The sequence below is a fragment of the Macaca thibetana genome, chromosome 5, assembly GCF_024542745.1.
Source record: "Macaca thibetana thibetana isolate TM-01 chromosome 5, ASM2454274v1, whole genome shotgun sequence".
Lineage (NCBI taxonomy): Eukaryota > Metazoa > Chordata > Mammalia > Primates > Cercopithecidae > Macaca > Macaca thibetana.
In genome coordinates, this window is record NC_065582.1 from 178,506,201 (window position 1) to 178,530,729 (window position 24,529).

At 46.5% G+C, this 24,529-nt stretch overlaps 1 protein-coding gene across 6 annotated transcripts in view; it reads right to left on the reverse strand.

Moving 5' to 3' along the window:
- Positions 1-24,529, reverse strand: part of EVC2 (EvC ciliary complex subunit 2) — a 184,737-nt gene that overhangs the window by 39,125 nt on the left and 121,083 nt on the right. For all 6 annotated transcript variants that reach the window (XR_007725944.1, XR_007725942.1, XR_007725943.1 and 3 more), the window contains 5 exons: positions 23,648-23,875; positions 12,600-12,814; positions 11,084-11,171; positions 4,441-4,637; positions 1,100-1,201 (listed from right to left, as the gene is read on the reverse strand). Coding sequence is in view for 3 of the 6 variants with exons in the window: in XM_050792076.1 (XP_050648033.1) it covers positions 1,100-1,201; positions 4,441-4,637; positions 11,084-11,171; positions 12,600-12,814; positions 23,648-23,875 (830 nt within the window). In the remaining 3 variants the exon portion in view is untranslated. The remainder of the gene's footprint in view (positions 1-1,099; positions 1,202-4,440; positions 4,638-11,083; positions 11,172-12,599; positions 12,815-23,647; positions 23,876-24,529) is intronic.

A 24,529-nucleotide genomic window follows, 5' to 3' on the forward strand; every position in this document is an offset into this window, starting at 1 on the left:
TCTGTATCCACTCCACTTCTATTAGTGCAGCCTAGGAATGTCCCTAATGGAATATTTTAGAGTTCTATAAAACGAATTTAATTTTCTTTATCTAGGACTGCATGTACTTCTCTTGGCCAATATCCTGATCTAACTTATCTAAGACTATATTATGATAACCAGGCTACTAATGGTTCCAAGCTTTTTATCACGAACAATCCATGAAGCTTGGTCTCAGCGCCTTCAACTGAGCTCTGAGAAATTGTGGAAGGGGCAGGACTGAGGTAGACACGTCCCTTGAACAGCCACTGTTTCCGGAGTACACACTGACATCACTGTTTAACCCCCTGTGAATCTACCTGATGTTGCTTTTTGTTTCTACATCTTCGCTAGCTGGAATCACAGGAGACACTGGTCAACACTTTGCAGCAGTTTAAGACCACGCACACACTGATATCACTGTTTAACCGCCTATGAATCTACCTGATGTTGCTTTTTGTTTCTACATCTTCCCTAGCTGGAATCACAGGAGACACTGGTCAACACTTTGCAGCAATTTAAGACCACTCTGCCCCTCACTTGCTTCTGTTCTCTAAGTGTGTGATAGCCACAACTAAGGAAAAAGGCATTGGGGTGAAGGTAAAAAGCGCAAGGCTGGAAGTTTAAGGAAATAAAGGGGTCAGTGAGGCAGCCCCAGATCTCATGGCCACTGTTTACCAGCTGCTGGCCTGGGGCCTCTTGTTGTGACCTCCCTGAGCTTCCATTTTATCATCCCCACTGTCTGGAAGGCTCAGTGCAGCAAGACATGAAAGGGCTTTGTGAACAGTAGCTATAAGGAATTCTTCTAATTATATTCCATTAAAGATAGCCATTAGCTAAAATAAATACAGTAATTTAAATGTTAATAAATATTGAGAACATTCTCTCACTGCTAGCCACAAGCCCATCTTCAGCTTCTAAACTCAGCCCACTGAATAAAGATTTGTGGTCTTCAGGGTCACAAATCTTTGTCTGTTTGCAGCAACCTCCTTTTCCTTGTCATCTCCTGCCTCCCCAGCCTGGCCCACAAGCAGCTTAGCTCACCCGCTCCCCCGCCACACGGGCAGCGGCCCATCATTACCTCTGCTTTCTCTTGCGGGCCCACAGCATCTTTTCTAATCCTCTGCTTATCAGATTTCCTCGCAGTTTGCTGTCGAAGGCTTGCCACCAGCTCTGGTGTTTCCTGCAGGCAAAAAGCGAGTCTTATAGTTTCAAAAAGAATAGAATCTTTGGCCAGGTGTGGTGGCACACGGCTGTAATCCCAGCACTTTGGGAGGCCGAGGTGGGCGGATCACCTGAGGTCAGGAGTTCAAGACCAGCCTGGCCAACATGGTGAAACTCAGTCTCTACTAAAAACTACAAAAATTAGCTGGGTGTGGTAGTGGGCACCTGTAATCCCAGCTACTCAGGAGGCTGAGGCAGGGAGAATTGCTTGAACCCGGGAGGCAGAGGTTGCAGTGAGTCGAGATTGCGCCATTGCACTCTAGCCTGGGCAACAGAGGGAAAGTCCGTCTCAAAAAAAAAAAAGAATAGAATCTTTAAGTGATGAGTAATCCTACCCATCTCTCAATGTCACCTTTGGTTGCCACTAGGACTCCTGCATCCCCAAAGCATTCGCCATTTATTCTTTCACTCATTCACTGCAGATCCATCAAACGCCTTCTCCAGCCTCATCAAGACGCAACCTCTGCCCTCAAGGGGCCAAGTCTAGGGGATCACAGACAGAAGAAAGCTGACTGGGATTGGGGGAGACATTTGAGCAAAGGGAGCCCTTGGGGCACTCACAAAGGAATGGGACCTGTGCGCTGACTTACATACTGGCTGCCTCCCCCACTGGGATGAATGCTCTACGCAGGCAAGGCTTTGTCACTTACCCACTGCATAGCCCTAGTACCTAAGACAGAGGACACAGTGGGAGCTCCACAAGTGCCTTATGCATATACAAATACAGAACTTGGGAAAGCACAGGGGAAGCCTGGAAGGTGGGCTAGGCAGGGAGCCCTAAAGCCACGAAGGTGTGTGGTCCTAGACTGAAGCAGAGGGCATTGGAGAGTGTTGCCCGGGAGAGTGGGAGGTGTCAAGTCTATAAAGGAAGTGCTAGACTCATTCCCCTGCCTTGGCAGCTCACACCTGCCCAGCTGGTGGTGGAGATGGAGCCTCTCCCACACTGGGCCAGGCAGGCCGTCTCCCAGGAGTCTAACTCCTGGAGCAGAGAAGGGCGGTCCTCTGAAGGCAGCACCCCAGAGAGGACGCCCCGAGTGCTTCCCTGGCCCTGCCCTTGCTGGGGCCTGAGCACTGGCTCTTTCCTGGATTCTGACATGGCCCTCAATACAACCCATTCTTGCTTGGTTTAACTATGCAGTTCCTATTGCTTGAAACCCAAGACTCGTAACTGATGTAATGGCCAGATGCCAGGTGCTGGGGACACAAGAATAGTGTATGCCTTGCCCTCAGAGACTGGGTTAGTGGCTTGGGACTCCTGAGTCATCCAGGCTGCCCGGCCATGAGGCTGGGCAAAGAAAGGCCATGCTCATGCCCATGGTGACACTGACCTCAAGCCCTCTGGCCTCGTCCCAGCTTAGCCTGTCCATCTCTCCCCACCAGCCTCCCAAACTAAGCTGGCTGCAGGGGAAGCACCAAAAACAAGGTCCACAGGGGTGGCAGGCAGGCGCAAGTGGCCTCCCTGCAGCCACACACGTTCCTACTCCAGAGTCACCTCCTTGAATACTTGCCACCTACATGTCTGTGCAGGCAGGCAAACAGTGCACTGGGAAAACCAGGCTGCAAAACCTGGTTTTATTTTTAATATTATTAATAATATTAATACGATTGGCTCCTAATATTCCATGGAGGAGCGTAGCATAGAGCATGTAACTGTCATCCTGTCACTGGACACTCAGTTTGGCAGAGGTGGCCTCCCTGTGGCTCCCTCTTGTTCCTCTGACCAGCCCACACCCAGCCCTCTGACTACACCCACAATCAGACCTCTGGCCCCTAACACCTAGCCAGCCTTCTGACCTCAGGCCCCTGACCATGCCCAAACCCAGCCCTCTGACCTCAACCCACAGCCAGCCCTCTGACCATTTCCACACCCAGCCCTCTGACCACGCCCACACCCAGCCCTCTGACCACGCCCACACCCAGCCCTCTGACCACGCCCACACCCAGCCCTCTGACTAGACTAAACCCAGCCCTCTAACTGCGGTCCACATCCCACTTCCTGACCATGCTGGGCCCCAAAGCCACTAGGAAGGCTCCTCGCCCCTGTAGCCTCCTGCCCACACCCGCGGCTGTTGTTCCCTTTTCCCCACCCTCCCCCTCTCCCCAGTCAGACTCTATTCACCCTCTGCAGTGCTTCTTGGCTTTTTGAGTCAGATACTCTGATAAAAAGTATCTCTGATAAGGAAAACATTACCCCTTTTCTCCGGACAAATGCTATCTACACAATCATGACAGTTCAGCAGGCTCTCGGGCTCCCAGATGCCCTCCCGGCCTCCTCTGCATCCTTGCTGAGGCTGTGAGCTCTGCAGCCTGGTGCTCAACATTTTCATCCTGGCCATGGCTTTCCTTGCAGCCTCATTCCCCACCTACTTCATTCTCAAGGGGCACTGCTGGCTGCCCCCTAAACCCGCCTTACTCCACACCCCTTCCTGCCTTTCCCCATAGAGAACCTTTACTGACCAAATTCACACGTGGGGCCCCATCTTAAAGGAGACTGTCTATGCAGAGTTACCCATAATTAAGGAAAAAATGGGCCCAAACCGAATGTCCAGTGACAGAATGACAGTTACATGCTCTATGCTGCACCCATTAGCATGAGGAGCCAGTAAAAATAATATCCACCTGTGCCAGTGTCAATTACGTTGAAAGAATAAAATTTAAATTAATAACACTAGGAGGAAATATAATCTAGTGATGGGATAAGAATTATATAGGGGGATGTTTGCATGAGCGTTAAAAGGTAAGGAGCAAAATCGCTTCTGCTATAAGATTCTGAAATGCAGAATGTAGCAAGGCTGTATCCACAGTGTGTGCACTCCACACTTGACAAATACACATATTTACATACACAACACACACACACGTACCAACACACAAACACATGCTCCCACACTTGCAGAGAAACACATTCTGGAGGAAGAAATGTAACAGGATGCTAACAGTCATTTTTCCAGGTGGTAAAACCATGGATATTTCTCTCTCTTCTTCCTTGTTTATGCATGTTTTACATTTTCTTTAATGGGCATATATGAAATATTTATGGCTGTGTGTAAACTTATTAAGATTCTATTTAAAAAATAAATTGGTGACAAAATTAGAAAGTATGGGCAAAATACATGGGCCTCCCATGACCTCGAGGACTCACGGGGCCCCTTCTGGACAGCGACGTGCCCCGGGAGGCAGCCCCTCCACGGCACTCACCTCCGCCTGCCCACATCGGCCTGCTCCGCTCCGCCATCGCCCTCAGCTGCGTGGTCCGGATGTCTCTCGCTACCCGAATCCAGCAGGGCCAGCAGCTGAGGCTGTGAGGCCGTGGGCAGCACCACACTCAGGAGCCGGTGAAGCGTGGCCCCGGGCACCACGGCCATCCTCGCCAGGTACGATGCCAGTCTCAGCTCCTACAGGAAACAACGGAGGGAGCTCAGATCCTGGCCGCCTCTCACCTTGAACCACCATTTTTAATTTATCACATTCTGAGGACATTCTGTCCTGGAGTGATGAATATTTCAGTAGCTTCGTCTGGAAAACATATTCCCGAACTTTCAGAGCTGTCAAAAAAAAAACCTATTTGGTCAGCAACCTTGGCTCCCCAGGACCCTTCTAAAGCCTCCGTCCATCCCGTCCAACTGCTCTCAAGTCACTGGGGCAGTGCCCAAATCCCCACAGCAAAAGCCCTGCAGCAGGGTGATTCAAAACGAAGGTACTTTCTCCTCCCGCTCCTCAACATTCCGTGAGGCCATTAGGCACCAGGAGAGCAGTGCGGACTCTGGAAACAACAGAAGTGTCCCTAAACCAGTGGACAATTAAAGACACTGTGCTATACCCATGCCACAGGATACCACTCCGCGGTCAGAAGAAAGAACTGGAAGGATCCCAGAGGCATTATGTCGAGTGGAAACAGCCGGTCTCCAAAGGTCTCATGCTGCGTGACTCCATGCATGGAACCACCGGGGCGTGGTGAGACTTGAAGCTGGAGAGTGGCAGTGGATGCCAGGGGTGGGGCAGGGGAGGTGGGTGTGGCCTTAAAGGGACAGCCCAGGGTGGCCTTTGTGGTGGTTGACAGCTCTGTGTCTTGATGATGGTGCTGCTGGTTACATGAATGTACATAGGATAAAAATGACAGAGAACTATACGTACATTTTACATCGATGTCAACTTCCTGGTTCTGATCCTGTCTGACAGGAACCATTGGGGGAAACTGAGTGAAAATGGGGAGCAGGGCCCTGAAACTCTCTATACTAGCTTTGTAACTTCTTGTGAATCTAAAATAATTTCAAAATTAGAAGCTTTGGCCAGGCATGGTGGCTCACATCTGTAATCCCAGCACTTTGGATAGCTGGAGAGGAAAACAGGCCCAAAGACAGAGCTCTCAGGCGTCCAACACACAAAGGCCATGAGAAGGAGCAGTGTCCAGCAAGGGGCCTGCACAGGGGCAGCCAGCGGTGGGACGGAACGAGTCCAGGTGCCAGAAGCCAAGGAAAGAATGTGTTCAGAAGGGTGGGCTGGGGGATCAGAGACCACAGGGAGGTCAGGAGAAACAAAGACAGGGACTCGACCACTTGGAAACATGGGGTCACTATGACCTTGGTAAGTGCTTTCAGTGAAGGCACGGGACAAGGTGCTGTTCCCAATACCAAAGCTCCTTCCACGTCCTGACGCTTCCCATCCATGGCCTCCCAGCACTGTCACTTGGAAACATGGGGTCACTATGACCTTGGTAAGTGCTTTCAGTGAAGGCACGGGACAAGGTGCTGTTCCCAATACCAAAGCTCCTTCCACGTCCTGACGCTTCCCATCCATGGCCTCCCAGCACTGTCACACTGAACTACTCGTTCTTCCCTGACCATCCTGCTCGCCCAGGCCACTAAGCCCTTACCCATGAGCTTCCTTCAGCCTGGGGTATATTTCTCCCAGGCTACTCTCTGTCTCTCTCCAGCCCATTCTTTTGGACTCTACATGAGTCTTCCCCGACCCCATCTTCTGGGTCAGGTGTCCCTCGCATTGGTTTTAAGCAACTCTGCTGTAACTGTCCCATTCCTAGTGTGCCTCTGGAACTAGGCTCTTAGGATGAAGTCAGTGACACGTGCTTCTCTGTCCCTAGCACTTAATCCAGTTCCTGGAACAGACAGAGTGACCAACATTTGTTGGATACAAGATGGATAAACAGTAACTTCATAAACACCCTGCATATTCACCTCTTCCTGAGGCAGGGGTCTAAACCTTTATAGCTGGGATCCCACCAGTCAATGTAGGGACAGGTCAGCCCATTGTCACAGCCCTTCCAGTTCCAGTAGTCCCCGATCAGTAATCCTCCAGACAAGTCAATTCACTGGGTCAAGTCTTACTAAAATTGGTGACACAAAAAGCATCCACATGGGTCATGAGCTTTGAATGGGATGCCACTATCTACAGACAGAAATGGACCACAAACGAAACACTTTTACACTGCTGGCAGGGATGTAAACTAGTTCAACCACTATGGAAAACAGTATGGAGGTTCCTTAAAGAACTAAAAGTAGAAGTACCATTCGATCCAGCAATCCCACTGCTGGGTATATACCCAAGGAAAAGAAGTCATTATATGAAAAAGACACATGGACATACATGTTTATAGCAGCACAATTCACAACTGCAAACATAATGGAACCAACCTAAGTGCCCATCAATCAACAAGTGGATAAAGAAAACGTGGTACACATACACCATGGAATACTACTCAGCCATAACATGGAATGAAATAATGGCCTTTGCAGCAACTTGGATGGAGCTGGAGGCCATTATTCTAAGTGAAGTAACTCAGGAATGGAAAACGACATATTGTATGTTCTCACTTATGAGCAGGAGCTAAGCTATGAGGATGCAAAGGCATAAGAATGATATAATGGACTTTGGGGACTCAGGGGGAAGAATGAGTGGGGAGGTGAGGGATGAAAGACTACACACTGGGCTGGGTGTGGTGGCTCACACCTGTAATCCCAGCACTTTGGGAGGCCGAGGCGGGTGGACTGTCTGAGGTCTGGAGTTTGAGACCAGTATGGCCAACATAGTAAAACCCTGTCTCTACTAAAAATACAAAAAAATTAGCTGGGCGTGATGGCATGTGCCTGTAATCCTGGCTACTCGGGAGGCTGAGGCAGGGGAATCGCTTGAACCAGGGAGGTGGAGGTTGCAGTGAGCTGAGATCGTGCCACTGCACTCCAGCCTGGGTGACAGAGTGAGACTCCATCTCAAAAAACAAAACAAACAAACAAACAAAAAACCAAAAAAAAACTACACATTGGTACAATGTACACTGCTCGGGTGGTAGGTACACCAAAATCTCAGAAATCACCAATAAAGGACTTATCCATGTAACCAAAACCACCTGTTCCCCAATTAAAATAAAAAAAAAAATTAAAGAAACGGACCATAAAGCAACACAGGGACACAGCTCTCTAGGCAGACGAGGGTGACAGAGAGGCCCGGAGTGGCCAGTGGACAGCCTCTCTCCCTACTTTCTCTCTGCTCCTCTCCTCAGGATGAAGGAGCAGCAGGAGGAAGAAGGACAAAGAGAGAAATGGGGAACTGAGCTGCTCTGATGATTCTTTTCTCTGGTACAAAAAGAAAATGGCAAAATATGGCTTCCATGAGCATTGTTGCTGGCCTTTTTTATGACACAGGGATGCCTTAGGGTATGTGATAAAATCTACAAGCCTTTTCTCCCAAGAAAACTTCAAGTACTGAGTCATGCAGGGCCTGGTGTGCTTGAATCCTGTGTGGCGGCCCTTTTGTTTCAGAGTTCATTTAGTACCTATTTCTTTTGCAGATCTGCGATGAGCTGGGAGTGAAGTGGCCATCTTCCAGACTGGATGTGCTGGTTCATTTTATGTGTCCATTTGGCTGGGCCACTGTGCCCAGATGCTCAGTTAAGCATTCCTCTTGCTGTTTCTATGGGGGCGTTTTGGGATGAGATTAACATTTAAATTGGTGGACTCTGAGGAAAGTCAATTGCCTGCCACAATGTGGCTGGCCTCGGCCCATCAGCTGAAGGCCTGGAGAGAACAAAAAGGCTGACCAGCCCTGAGCAGAAGATAATCCTTTCAGCAGATGGCCTTGGGATTCGAATTGCACCTCCTTCCTGAGTCTCCAGCCTGCAGGTCAACCCTGCAGAATTTGGACTCACCAGCTTCCACAATCATGGGAGCCAATTCCTTCAATAAATCTCTTTCTCTACAGGGACGCATCCTATCAGTTCTGTTTCTCTGGAGGACTCTTTTTATTACACGGGAGTTGGGAAGAAAGAAATGCAGCTGAGTAGATATTATTGGGCAGACTATACAAAGCACCAAGTTGGGGACAGAGAAAAACAAGAGCCTACCTGCTCCCTGCTGCCCACAGCTTCCGGTCTGGCAGCATTTATTCCTCATAGAGCCAATTCTTCAGCAGAATGCTACTGTTTGAACATTTGTGTCTCTTCCAAAACTCATGTTGAAACTTAACTCCAAATGCCACTGTATTAGGAAGGGGGGCCTTCTGAAGGTGATGAGGTCATGAGGGCTCTGTCCTCAAGAATGGGATTAGTGCCTTATAAAAGGGCTCCAGGGAACTAGCTTAGCCCTTTTTACCTTCCCATTCCCTCTGCCACATAAGGACACAGCTTTGCTGTCCTCCAGAGGATGCAGCAACAAGGGACCATCTTGGAAGCAGAGAGCAGTTCTCACCAGACCCTGCATCTGCAGGTGCCTTGATCTCGGACTTTCCAGCCTCCAGAATTGTGAGAAAATTGATAAAGCATTTCTATTCTTTATAAATTATCCAGTCTAGGAATTTTATATAGTAGCAGAAACAGACTGAGATGCATACAGAGTTCACAATTTAAAAGGAACCACAATCTAGAAATGAACCTGGGTGAAATTCCACTGGTGACGCTGGCTTTCTGTGAAGTCTCAAAGTAACAAAGAAAAAGGCGGGGGAATCAAAGTTGAGAGTGGGAGATGGCCCAGTTTCGCAGAGACACAGGCCGGAGTGGTCATCTGCTTCAGACCCTTCAGAGCCGGTCAGGAAGAGCCGAATCTGTGCAGCACCATGCTGGGCTGAATCCCAAGCCCGCCACGAGCAGTGGTGAGCTCTCCTGCCCTCACCACCCCTCTGTGCCTCAGTCCCTTTATTCATAAAACCGGGGAATCCTGCCTGTTTCCCATCTTTCTGTAAGGATTAAATGAATAACAGACAGAAGTGCCTAGAACAATACTCAGGGTATGGCAGTGTTCAGGAAGCACCAGCTCCTCCCCTGCCCTGTTTGGACACTGTCACTCCAGTGCTAACACTGGCACCTTGTTTGGTACAGTCAACAGAATAATGACCCCTCCCCAAAATGTCCATGGTCCCATCCTGGGACCTGCGAAGATGTCATGTTACAAGGCGAAGGGTACTTTGCAAGTGGGAGTAAGGTTAGGGGCCTTGAGATAGGATGGGAAAGTGGTTATCTTAGATTATCCAGGTGGTTCCAACATAATCACCACGTGGGTCCTTAAAAGCAGAGACCCTCCCTGCTGTGTTAGGTCAGAGAGAGATGTGATGAGGACGCTTGCTGGCTCTGAAGATGAAGAAAGGAGGCCATGAGCCAAGGAATGTAGGTGCCACCAGAAGCCAGGAATATCCCCTGGCTGGCAGCCAGCAAAGAAATAAGGACCTCAGTCCTACAACCACCATGGGCTGAACCCTGCCAATTACTTGAGTGAGCAGGAAACAGATTCTCCCCCTAAAGCTTCTGAAAGACAGGCAAATCTGCCAACACCTTGAGTTTAGCCTGGAGAAACCCATGTTGGATTTCTGACCTACAGAACATTAAGGTAAGTTTGTAGCTGTGCTAAGCTGCTGTTGGTGGTCATTTGTGACAGCAGTGATAGGAAACGAATCCATTCGGGAAGCTGGGTGTGCCTGTGGACGCAGCCAGCTGGACACGTAAAAGCGCCCCAACTCCTCCTCCCTGCTGACTCCCTTCTCGGAGGCTGGAGAGTAAGTGACTCGCACCTCCCCTGCAGCGAACAGGGCCCAGGGTCAGCTCTCAGGTTGTGAGGGGAATCTGCTGCAGGGACTTGGAGGCATTTGCTTCCTTGATGAGAAAGAACAGACGTGGTGGCAGTTCTTTGACCTCTTACCTCCTTGCTCTGAAAGTTATGGCAGCTGGAACTGTGGAAAGAATTGCAGCACATGACCCTGATATCACTGCATCAGCAAGCACCTCTCCAGAGGCATGTGGCTTGCATTCACCACCGTCTGAAGTCATATTTCCTGCTACTTACAGACACCAGAAGCACAGGAAACGCATCGCAGGATGTGTATAAAACCTGAATGGTAGCAGGCAGACAGGTACATGACTGCATAAGGCTCAGCGCACAGCCTCAGGGCTCTGTATCAGGAAGGGAGGTGAGTCTGCAGCTCTGGCCAAGGATGAGGAAAGTTGACTGATCTCAACTCAGAGGTGTAGTGTGGGGTGCAGTCTCACTGATTGATGGCTCTGGCCCAGTTTTCTCTTACCCACTTTGTTCCTGGTAGAACCTACTTTTTGTATATTAAACTTAGTTAAAGATTGAGAAGAAGGAGAATATTTGGGTGCCTGCCAAATCACAGAAAAGACATGACCGGGGCACACGTGATTACAGTTGTGGTTGCCGCCATTAGCACTGATTGAGCGTCCTCTGTGTGCTGGGCCCATGCTAGAGGCTCTGCACACATCTGCTCTGCAGGTTCCAAGGCTGGTTTTTCATCACCATCCTGGAGGTGAGGAAATGTGAATTCTGAGAAAAACATGAAATGACGTGCTGGCAAGGGGCGGCCTCAGACCTGGCCAGTCGGTTCTCACCTGGCTGCACAGGGTTGCAAAGGTGTCTGCCTCCATATTTTCCAGCAAGTCTTCTAGCACGACACTGTTCTGTTGCTCCTCTCTCAAACTGGAGTGAAAATACAATATACGTGAGTTCGGTTTTGTTATAAAGTAATACTATGGGATGTTACAAAGTTATACTATGAGATCATCTAGTTACTTAAATAACAAAGAAGCACACATCTAAGCCACATGATTTTAAAAATATGTCCACAGAAAGAGATGGCCAGAAAGACTGCCTTCTTTTTCTTGCCTAGGCTAGTTTGCAAATAACGTGTCAAGGAGGGTCCCCCAGGAGGAAGGCTCCTCAAAGTGAAAAGTTTCATGGGAGCTATAAGGAGACTTTCCTATAGCTTTACAGGCCGATCTCTGTGATGCTGCTTTGAAAACTCTGCATCAGTCCTTATGGTGATGACCAAGAAGACTGGGGTCTACACCCACCATGTGCCCTTGGGTTGAAGTGGACCCAGAATCAAAGGATGGCACCTTTTCACATGAGGCTTCCTGATGCCCACACGAGGGGGTCTGCTTAACACATGCCTTGGCCAATTCAAGTCAGCTTCCTGGATCTGCCTCACGCTCTTACTGGCTAATACACCCCAAATCTTCTGCAGATGCAAATCAAATCAAAAGTTTGATCACAAGTCATCTCCTCCAGGAGCATATGAATACTATATGTCCTAAAATCCCAGGTTAAATCAAATCAATACAGATTGAGCCCCCTCACAATTATTTCAATGGGACAGAACTGCACTTTGATGCATTTACACAGAAGAGTGTGGTAGGATAAAAGAAAATAATCTGTAATCTGAAATTTGGTCTATTTCCTTCCAATTAATGTGTATGCGAGTGTTTGCAAAAATTAACCACACTGTGTACAGACTTTGCCTCCAATCCTTTCCATGTCCATTTTTTATTCACAGTGGAAAATTATGAAGCTGTTAAAAATTGTGTTTTTCCAAGGATTCTTAATGCCCCAGCCAAGGCTAAGTGTCTAATGTGAACTGAAAAACAATATAAAGAACAACAAAAAGACTAGGGGTCTGTCTGTCTTATAATTTTACAAAAGCAGAATATAAAATACTACGTTTACGGTAAAATTGGAATAAGGCCTGTAATCTAGTCCGCTGTCTTGTGACAATGTCAATTCACGTACCGTGATTATGTCAGATGTTACCGAGAAGGAAAGCTGGGGGAAGGGTATATGGCACTCTCCCTACTATCTTTGTAACTTCTTGTGAGTCTATATTTCAAAATAAAAAGTTTAAAAATAATTATGCTTAGTAAAACGTCAATGATATTAAATTTAAAAAAGAAGGGTGTCAGGGAAGAAGGAGTACGCTACAAAGCTAGCAGCTCGTGTGGAGCAATGGGATGACACCTTAGGCAAGAGGGTGAGAGCCCAGGTGTGTGCGGTCGGGCTGAGTTGGAGATGCAGGTTCTCCAGGCCTGCTGGGGACTAATATCTTCGGGTACCATGGGGCACACAGCGTACCTCTGCTGATGTTGCTCCAGTAACGTCTGGCTCTTGCTCAGGGCTTGCTGCAGGACAGTAGAGACCTGTCGTTCAGAATCCACCTCCCCAGGTTCGTTCAGAATCCCGGGCCCATCGGCCACCCACTGCTGCCAGCTCGCCAGGGCCTGCTGCTGCTGGGCCGCCTCCTGCTGCACCAGCTGGTCCTCCAGCTTCCTCTCCAGCTCCTGGAGCTCCTACACAAGGAGGGGGCAGAGGGTGAACCCCACTGCACAAGGCGGATGGGCTGCAGGGCAAAATCTGACCTCCTGGGTGTCTCGCTACAAGCCTGGCATGACCCTGTCTTGCCTGGTTCCCCATCCAGCTGTGCCACGTGGTGCAATGTGAGTGCACCACGATCGCTCACCCCTGTGTCACCTCCATGCCTCCACATAGGCCGTTCCCTCCACCTGCAGTGCCTTTCTCTGTCTGCCTGACCAATCCCCAGTCTTGTTTCACCCCTCGGCTTAAGAAAAACCTCCTTGGTGAAGGGCTCCTCAGTGAAAGGATCCCTGAGTTCCTTGGGAGACGAAGATGCCCTCTCCTCACGTGCCCACTCACTACCCCTTGCATGCACTCCGTTTCCTGTCACCTGAAATCACGGTCCTGTGCTTTTCTGCTAGAGTGTGAGCTCTTTGAGGGCAGGGCTGTGTCTCCTTCTCCCTGTCTGCAAAGTGCCTGGTGGCTGGCACCTGTCACTGCATATGGTGGGGTATCTGCATGCACCCACCATGAATGAAAGCCAAGTTGGAACACAGCAACCATGGCTAACACCACCATTACCGTCAGGGTCCTGGGCACTGCTCTGTGTACTTTTCATACATGAATCTCACTGAACCCTTATAACAACCCTTCAGAATATATACTGTTAGTTCTCTTGCTTTATAGGTAAAGAAACAGGCAGACAGAGTTAAATTAATTTGCCAGATGATGCAACTATTGAGTGGCAGATCCAGAATTTGAAGCCAGGCTAGCTGGCTCTGAAACTGTGTTCTTAACCACTAGTCTACACTGTCTCTTCTTGGCCAAACAGAAGTAATCTGCATTCTTAGGCCACCAGGATTAGATAATCTCACACAAGAAACTGTCCACAGCCTGCTTAGGTGGGTGGTGAGGGGAGGCAGGAGGGCCCCAGGCCTTGGAGAATGCAGGTACATTTAACCCAGTATTTACCAGATTGGTCAGTACTATAATTAGGACTGGAAGGTGAACAGGGTGTTAAATCCTAAGAGGCCTTGGTTGGACTTCACCAGGGGAGGATGGTCCTTGATCCTCCTAAATAGGTACAAAATGGTCTGCCTTTCTGCAGAGAGGCCAAAGCTTGCATCAAACACTCAAAAGGGTCTCAAAGCCCCCTAAAGACTGAAACACTATCCAAGAACCATGACAGAAGAAAATCAGCCAGAGACAGACTGCATCTCTTGGTAGCATGGAGAGCCTTCTATCCTACCCAGGCATTTGGGTGCTGAGCCTTCGAGAACTCCTGAGCAGGGCTCCTAGTATGCTGCGATGTGGAACTATGACTATCCCTCTCGCTGCAGCATCCCACAAGGAAACACAGTCCAGTGGAGTTCCAGCAGTATGTGCTGTCATGCTGTCAGCACGGCCAGGAGCTGGAGGCAGAGATCCCACTTCTACCCAGATGCCAGCCCCAGCCCACCTCGAGGAGAAGGGAGGCTCACATCTGAGCCTGTCTGTGTCACCAGAGGAACAGTGGAACATACAGAGCTTTTCAAGCACCAGGAGAGCCCTGGTCAGGAATAGAATATAAGGTGGAAATATGTCCCATGGTTTATAATCTGCTGATGGCGTCCCCAAACCCCTGCACCCTTCCACCTGCCTGCCACCTGGCACAACTGGAATCCAAAACTTGGTTCTGGAATTGTCTTCCCTAACAGCTGATTTCCTCGCCAGATTTTAAATGCTGAGGGCAGGGACTCAGGGGCATCGCTGACGTGTTCTCCTTTCTCCCCAGCAGTCAGCACAGTGCACGGCTCATGGAAGAAGAAACAGCAACAATAATAACAATGACAATGATGAGGGGGATGACGGCAGCTGGCATTTACTGAATGCCAATATGGTGCCAGATTGTATCAGCAGATTATAAAAGTTACAGGTATTAGTGGTTTAATCTTCAAAAAATAACACAAGATAGGAATTTTTTTGTCACCTAATTTTATATATAAGGTCACTGAAGTAAGAGACTATAATGGAATCTCCTGAAATCACAGAGCTGGGCAAGAGGCAGAGTCGGGGTGATTTCAGGTGTCTCTGACTCTGGCTCCCATCACTCAGCTCTAATGCCCTTAGTAATCACTCCACAGGTATCTGCTGAATGAATGGATATACAGATGTTGATGATGGATGGAAGCGTGGATGGAGGGAGGGAAAAGGGATGGAGGGGAAGAAAGACACAGAGAGAGAGAGGGAGAGAAAGAGAGATAATAGGTAGATTGGGGGATTCAGGGGTGAGTGAGACATGAAAACTCACTGTCTAGTGAGGGAGAGACTCATGTCAACAGTTGCAGAGATGAGAAATGCCATCATCTGCTTTGGGATGGAGGGTTACGGGAGCTGGAAGAGACCAGCTCTGCCAGAGGGAATCATGGATGGCTTCACAGAGGAAGTAACATTTGGGTTTGTCTTAGAATATGGAGAGGAGTCTTCAAGGAGGTACAGCAGAAGCATTCTAGGCAGAGGTCCTTCAAAGGGACACATGCCTGAATGTGTCTCCAATGCTCAGGGGGCAGCAAGAAGGTCTAAGGGCTAAAATGCAGGATCTGAGAGAGGGAGCGGTGAAAGGTGGGATTTTTTAATGTAGAGCTGGGGATGGGGCTGTGAATCATCACTTTTATTTTTCAGAAACATCCCCTTGGTCACCGAGCAGAGGGGTAACTAGAGTAGGGAGAAAGGGAGGTAAGCAGAAATTGAAGTTAGGACAGGAGCATGGGCTTTGGAGGGAGGTTTAAAGTCTGCTTTTCAGCTGTGGGACCTTGGTGAAATGACTTAACCTTCCTAAGCCTCAGCTCCTCTATCTGTAGAGTGGGTATGAAAACATCATGGGATGGACATGAGGTTTAAACACTTAGCCCACTGCTTTGGACATAACGAGAGCTCCACTGATGCTGGCTAATATCAAGGTTATTTCTGTTGTTCCGGTCTAGATACATCAGACTAGTGAAGCTGAGCAGCCAAAGGTGGAAATGAGAAAACCCAGGCAGAATCAACAGATGGTGGCCAGTGGTACATGAGAAGAAAGGCAGAGGGAAGATCAGAAGATGCCAAGGCTGGGCGCAGTGGCTCACGCCTGTAATCCCAGCACTTTGGGAGGCCAACGTGGGAGGATCACTTGAGGTCAGGAGTTCAAGACCAGCCTGGCCAACATGGCCTTGTCTCTACTAAAAATACAAAATTAGCTGGGCATGGTGGTGCATGCCTATAGTCCCAGCTACTCGGGAGGCTGAGGGAGGACAATCAATTGAACCCAGGAGGTGGAGGTTGCAGTGAGCTGAGATCACACCACTGCACTCCAGCCTGGGTGACAGTGACTCTGTCTCAAAACAATGAACAAAGAAGAAGATGCCAAGTGAGGCTCAGGAAGGTAAACACACAATTTAAACTGAAATGCAAATACAGTGGGTACCATTTGTTTGGGGTCACATTATCTGTTAGGAGTAAGTCTATCCCATTTAAATTTGCCTATCATTGTCACTTGGCCCTCTGATCCAACTAAGCCTTGCATATGTTCCAAGTTCGCAAAATGAGTCTAAATCTTTCATCAGATGAGGTGCACTTGATACAGTTTTCTTAGGAGTAATTTCTTCCAAAGCATTCTATTTCATGCTTTTTTAATTCTCCTGAATGTTCAACAGCCTAAAAGCCCATTCCCAATAGGAAAGTGGTTTACACAGAATGAGCAAATTGCAGAATGCAAGTCTAATATCTGGAACAAAACAACAGGCTGTCTTCATTTCAAATGCAAACTCAAGTAAGGGTGCAATAATCATATGCATTGCCTTACCACCCATTTAATAATACGGCATCATCTGATTTATCAGCTGCTCCCAACTCAGGACACACTAACTCTGTTCTAAACAAACTGGAGGCAGGAGTTACTCAAGAGTTTCAAGATAAAAAATGTAAGTGTTGTACTCTCCAATTATTATACGAATAGAAATCAGTGTGGTTTGAAGTAAAAAGCACAACTATGTGTTTTAGGGCTGTACTGAGGGTGTTTCTTGGGCACTTAGGATGAGCAGATGAATCATGCACTGAAGGCTAAATGTTCCTGGTGTCTCCCTCTGCCCCTAACTCACTAAATGACCCTGGACCTGCTCTTCCCTCTGCAGGCTCTATTTCCTCCATCTGGAATTCAGGGCAGTGATCCGCCTCCATGCTAACCACCTCGAGTGTAATACTTGCTGTGGGCTTTGGAGGTTTCCTTCTATTATTAATTTGCTACGGAGTTTTATCTTGAATGGGTGTTAAATTCAGTTAAGGACTGATATGGTTTGGATTTGTGTCCCCACCCAAATCTCATGTTGAACTGTAATCCCCAGTGTTGGAGGTGAGGCCTGCTGGAAGGTGATTGGATCATGGGGGTGGATCCTTCATGAATGGTTTAGCGCCATCCCTTTGGTGCTGTTCTTGTGAGAGTGAGTGAGTTATAATGAGATCTGGTTGTTTAAAACTGTGTAACACCTCCTCCACTCTCTCTTCCTTTTGCTCCAGCCATGAAAGATGTGCCTCCTTTCCCTCTGCCTTCTGCCATAATTGTAAGTTTCCTGAGGCTTCCACAGAGGCTGAGCAGATGCATCATGCTTCCTGTACAGCCTGCAGAATTATAAGCCAATTAAACCTCCTTTTGTTACAAATTACCCAGTCTCAGGTACTTCTTTATAGCAATGTGAGAACAGACTAACACAGAAAATTGGTACTGAGGAGTGGGCACCGCTACAACAATACTTGCAAATGTGAAAGCAGCTTTGGAATTGGGTAACCAAAGGAGGTTGGAAGAGTGTGGAGGGCTCAGAAGACCGAAAGATGAGGGAAAGTTTGGAACTTCCTAGAGACTTGTTACATTGTTGTGACCAAAATGCTGATTGTAATATGGACAATGAATTCTAGGCTGAGGAAGTCTCAGATGGAGATGAGGAACTCATTGGGAACTGGAGTAAAGGTCACTTTTGCCATGCTGTAGCAAAGAGACTGGTGGCATTTTGCCCCTACTCTAGAGATCTATGGAATTTTGAATTTGAGAGTGATGATTTAGGGTATCTCGTGGAAGAAATTATCTAGCAGCAAATCATTCAAGGTATGACCTGGCTGCTTCTAACAACCTATGCTCATATGTGTGAGCAAAGAAATGACCTGAAACTGGACCTTATATTTAAAAGGGAAGCAGAGTGTAAAAGTGTGGGAAATTTGCAGCCCACCATAGCTAAGAGAATGGGAAAAAGACCTTAAAAGCATTTCAGAGACCTTCACGGCAGCCCTTTAATCACAGCCCCAGAGGCCTAGGAGATAAGAATGGTTTCTTGGGCCAGGCCCAGTGCCCCGCTGCCCTGTGCAGCCTTGGGACCTTGCTCCCTGCCTCCAGCCTCAGCTTAAAGGACCCCAGGTGCAGCTTGGACCACTGCTCACAAGATGCAAACTGTAAGCCTTGGCATCTTCCATGTGGTGTTAAGCCTGCAGGTGCACAGAATGAAAGAGTTGGGTCTTGTGAGCCTCCGCCTAGATTTCAGAGGATATATGGAAAAGCCCCAATGTCCAGGCACAAGCCTTCTGCCAGGGCAGAGCCCTCATGGAGAACCTCTACTAGGGCAGTGTGGAAGGGAAATGTGGGGTTGGAGCCCCCACACAGAGTCTCCACTGGGACACTGCCTAGTGGAGCTGTGATAAGGGGGCCACTACCCTCTAGACTCTGGAATGGCAGATCCACTGACAGCTTGCATCCTGTGCCTAGAAATACTGCAGATACTCAATACCAGCCCTTGAGAGCAGCTGTTGGGGCTGAATCACAGGGGCTGAGCTGCCCAAGCTTTGGGAGGCCATCCCTTGGACCAGCATGACCTGAATATGAGACATGGAGTCTAAGGAGATTATTTTGGAACTTTAAGATTTGATGACTACCATCTGCATTTCAGACTTGCCTGGGGCCTGTAACTGCTTCTTTTGGCCAATTTCTCCCTTTTGGAACAGGAATATTTACCCAATGCCTATGGCTCCATTGCATCATTGGAAGTAACTAACTTGTGTTTTAATTTATAGGCTCATAGGCGGAATGGGCTTACATTGTCTCAGATGAGACTTTGGAATTTTGAGTTAATGCTGGAATGAGTTAAGACTCTGGGGGACTGCTGGGAAGGCACAATTATATCTTGAAATGTGAGAAGAACATGGTATTTGGGTGGGGGTACATCTCATGTCGAACTGTAATCCCCAATGTTGCAGGTGGAGCCTGGTGGGAAGTGACTGGATCACGGGGGTCCTTCATGAATTGTTTAGCACAATCCCTTTGGTGCTCTTCTCGTGATGGAGTTATTATGAGATCTGGTTATTTAAAAGTGTGTGGCACCTCTCCCTACTTCTCTTCCTCCTGCTCTGGCTATGTAAGACATGCCTGCTTCCCCTTTACCTTCTACCATGATTGTAAGTTTCCTGAGTCCTCCCCAGAAGTTAGGCAGATGCATCATGCTTCCTGTATAGCCTGTGGAATCATGAGCCGATTAAACCTCTTTCCTTTATAAATTACCCAGTCTCAGGGTATTTCTTTATAGTAATGCAAGAATAGACTAATATAAAGACTTATTCTCTATATACTAAAATGATCACATGAGTCACTCCCCTTTAATTTGTTAATCAGGTGAATTTTGTAAATGGATGTTTTAATGTTAAACCAACCTTATCTTCCTAGAATAAACCCAACCTGTCCATAATGTATTAATTTTTTATAGATGGCTGTATCCTGCTATTTTGTTTTCAAATGGTACATCTATGTTCACATGCAAGATTGAAGTACAATTGTTCTTTCTGGTGCTGTTCATGTCTGGTTTTGGTGTTAAAGTTATCTAGCATGATAAAATGAGTTGAGGAATATTCCCGATTTTTCTAACACCAGGAATAATTAATATATGAGATTGGCAAAATACCTTAAACTTTGGCAATGAGTTGGGTGTCTTTTGTGTGGGTTTGGAAGATTTTAAAGTACTGAATCAATTTCTTTCATGACAACAGGGTTATATAGACATTTTTTTTTTCTACTTGAGCCAATTTTGGTGATTTGCATTTTTCTAGTTTTTGAATTCATTTCAGTTTTTGAATTCATCTGTATAAAGTTGTTGACAACATTCTCTTATTTAAAAAACTCTACTGCATCTATAGTCATGTTGCTTTTTATATTCTTAATATTATTGTCTTTTATATTTCTTAATGGTTGCTCTTGCCAAGGGTTTGTATATTTTATTAGACTTTTCTCAAAAAAATCTCTTCACTTTCTCAATTCTATGGTAGTCTTGTTTTTTATTTTGTTTATGCTGTATTTCAGAAGAAACACACTTTTTTTTTTTTTTTTTTTTTTTTTTTTTTTTGAGGGAAACTTGCTCTGTCTCACCCAGGCTGTAGTGTAGTGGCATGAACTCAGCTCCCTGAAGCCTCCACCTCCTGGGTTCAAGCAATTCTCCTGTCTCAGTCTCCAGAGTAGCTGGGACTACAGGCATGTGCCACCACACCAGGATAATTCTGTATTTTTAGTAGAGACAGGGTTTCACTGTGTTGGCCAGGCTGGTCTTGAACTCCTGACCTCAGGTGATCCACCCGCCTCAGCCTCCCAAAATGCACATACTTTTAAACATATATTTATTGAGGTATAATTTCTGTATGTTTTAGAAGAAACATGTTGTAAACAAAATAAAAAACAATACATGTGTTATTTTCCCCCTTTTTATATAATCTTAATTGTGAGCCTTTCTTCTTTTCTAATATCAGTTTAGGGCACAAATTTTCCTCTTAAAATTGCTTTAGCTGAATTTTACACAATTTCATATATCACAGTTATTCTCTGTATTTTTAAATTTCCATTATGTTATCCTTGACCTGTAAACTATTCAAAAGCATGTTTTAAAATAAATTTGTAAAATTGGTTTTTTCTAAAATTTTGATTTTTTTTTCTAAAATCAACCTCTAAAATTGAATTTTTTTTTTTTGAGATGGAGTCTTGCTCTGTCACTCAGGCTGGAGTGCAGTGGCACAATCTCGGCTCACTGCAAGCTCCACATCCTAGGTTCACACCATTCTCCTGCCTCAGCCTCCTGAGTAGCTGGGACTACAGGCGCCTGGCACCACACCCAGCTAATTTTTTGTATTTTTAGTAGAGACGGGGTTTCACTGTATTAGTCAGGATGGTCTCGATCTCCTGACCTCATGATCTGCCCGCCTCAGCCTCCCAAAGTGCTGGGATTACAGGCGTGACCCACCGTGCCTGGCCTAAAATTGATTTTTCAAAATCAATTTAAAAATTTCCAAAGTCCAAATTATGGACACTTTATAATCATCTTTTTAAAAATGAATTAAACTTAATTTCCCCTTGTCAAAAGGTATTAAAATAATATTGTATAGTCAATTATTTTTAACTGTTCTGATGTGTGCTGGAGATATATATTCATTATTTTTTTGGCTATACGATTATTTATATGTGCATTAAAACACCTTGTTAATTGTGTTGTTTAGTTCATCTATATCTTTACCTGTGTTTCATTTGATCAATAAATCAACCACTGACAGAAGTATGCTGAAATTTCCCACTATGATGACAGATTTATCAATTTCTCCCTGTTCTAGCAATTGTTCTTGTTGTTATTTTGAGTCTTTTATTAAATATATGCAAGTTAAACTCACTATATGCTCCAGGTGAATAAAATTTTTAAATCACACCTGTAATCCAAGAACTTTGGGAGGCCAAGGCGGGAGGATCATTTGAGCCCAGCTGAGATGGGGTAAAACCCCATCTCTACAAAAAATACCAAAAAAAAAAAAAAAAAAAAAAAAAAAAAAAAAAAAAGCTGGGTATGATGGCACATGCCCATGTGGTCCCAGCTACTTGGAGGGGTGACGTGGGAGGATTGCCTGAGCCCAGGAGGTCAAGGCTGCAGTGAGCCAAGATTGGGCCATTGCACTCCAGCCTGCTCGACAGAGGAAGACTCTGTCTGAAAAACAGAAAAAAAAAAAAAAAATTTAAATCACTTTTGTAATATCTTTAACAATTTCACAAATTATTATTATTTTAGATTCTGTGTTGATAATTTGGATCTCTAAAGTATTCAGGGATCGTAATCTGGCTTTGTTTGTTTCTCCTGTATGCAGGTCATCTTGCCTTGCTTCTTTATGTGTTCGGTGACTTTCTTCTTCAATTGAGAGCTCACATTCGGCTGAACTTGATCTATGGAAATCCTGAGCTACTCCACTGAGAATATTTTTTTTCTGGAGAGGATCTGTCTTTGCATGCAGACAGTGAACTAACCTGGAATTATTTTAATTTATCACCTCGGAGATTTCGTGACTGGATGGCTAAAACGCATTTGGATTCGTTCTTCATGTTAGCAGAGGCCTTCGATTAAAAACTCACAGGAAGAGCTTCACCTGGAGCAGGTGTGGAGATGGGTTCTGCCAGCAGGCGGCTTTCTCCTCCCACCCCTCGCTGGGTGTTCTCACTAACTGAGACATCCCACAGCCTCATCTCCCACTCCTCCAAAATTAATCCCAAGTCTCTGTGCTGCAGGTTTCAGCCTTTGTTCCGAGGTAAACCTGGCTCCTGAAGTTGCCCCCACCTATCTCCGTGAGTTCACCTTATCTAGGATATATCTTGCATATCTTCAGGGATTTTCTTCCATAGGTCCTTGTGAGCTCACAAAGCATTAAAAATATGTTCATTTTTATATGTCCAGCATCTGGCTATTTTGTGCTAGAATTACTTACAATGCTTTTGCTTCCTTTCTATCCCTGAAATAGTTGTTACAGTGCAGGGTGCATAGTGTCTGCCCACTCCCGAAATACTTTTAGACTTTTCAGCATCTACTGTTGCTACGTTTTAAAGAAAGTAATGGGAACCTCACATGGCAAACTCAACTGGTGTAGTCCATAGACATGACATAATGGGTTGAAGTCAGAAACAGATTCCATTCCTGGCTCCTTTCACAATCAGTCATGTGGTCTTCACAAAGAACTTGACCTGCCATCTGCCCCAATCTCAGTTTCTTTACCTGAGAACTAAGTATAATAACAAGATCTACTTTACTGCACAGCTAAATGATGAATATAATGACAAACAGCGTAATTGTAAAGTAGCATAAAATTGTACCTTCTTATTAATTATGCTTCAGTAATAATCTTAAGTATAACTAAGTAAAGAATTACGTACACTTAAGTGAGAGCATGTCTATTCACAACTTAGTAGCGCTTCCCTCCCCACACTAGGGTTTCAATAAATGTGAGGGGTTTTTTCCTCACTATATGTAATTATGATAATAATATATAATAAATGAAATTCTAAAATCTACACATAAAAGACCTAAAATTAGTCACCAAAACAGTTATTACAATAGCTTTTGTTTTATGGATATACCTCGCACATTTTGGAAAGAATGTAGCACATTGCGATAACGCTAATAACTAGAATTTTTAAAATAATAAATAACCCAATATATTGTTGCATTTAGGATGTGCTAATTGGAAGATACACTGTTGTCCTCCCTAGTATAACGAAAGAAACAATACTGCCAATGAAACCATGGCAACTGCCAAGGTTCAGAGATGTTAAAATCCAAAAGGGTTGCTTCTCAGAGCAATGAAATAGAGCCATCTTTGGTTGAGAGAGTGCAAAGTACTCTCCAATAAGTCACTTCATTTAATCCTCATCACAACACTGCAGCATAGACAGGACAGGGGTTGCAGCCTATTCCACAGGGGAAGATGCAGAGGTAGGTACCAGAAAGAACCAGCTCTGTCTGCCTCTCCTTCCCAGCGCCTGCACTCACCCGGCTGTGCGATTCCAGGATCTGCGTGCAGGCCGACTTGGTCAGCATCTCAGACGCACTTAGCTCTTCCAGGAGCAAGTCCTGGATGCTGAGGAGGGCGGTGTAGGCTGACAGGGTCTCGGTCACCCGGGCCGCCTTCTGGAACTGCAGAGCAACAAGCGACTGTGCAAAGCCTCCCTCCTGTGCCTCCAGCCGCTGCACTCTCTCCCGCAGCAATTCCCCTCGAACCTGGAAGGGGACAGGAATGGACCCAAACCCAAAGAACAGTGAGTAGAGGAGGGTGGAGGAGAACAGTCTTTCAGAGTTCACAGACCTGGGATTCTGAGGACCACCAAAGGTTTACAATGGAGATGCACTGGGAACCTGGAGGGAGCAACATCAGACAAGACTGTCCCTGCTTATGAAGACTCCAGGAGGGTTGGGGAGCCCAGCCATCCTTCATTCCATACATATCATCCTCAAGAGTCACCCGAGCCCATCGCTCTCCTGAAAACACTTCTAAGTCTTTCCATGTCCTAGCGGATGGAAGTTCAACTCCTTAGCATGGGATCCAAGGAGCTCCCTACGCCAATCCCAGCCAAGGTCCCCCTGGACAGGTCTGGTCTGTTCTTCTGCCCCTTCCCCACTCACACATGCACATCTGGGACTCCCATTCCCAACTGCGCACTGTGCCCTACACGCCATGCGCTTTGTGTCTGTGGTTCGTGCTCTCTGAAATGACTGAAATGTCCTCCTATCCTCCCTTCCTGAAATTCTACTATTTGTCCTTTGGGTCTATGGTTCCCTCTGAAGCGGTCTCACTTCTCTTTGTTTGTTTTGTTCCATATAGACTTCAAGCCAGGTGCCCAGGGTTTACTTGACCTCAGGCAAATCATTAAGCTC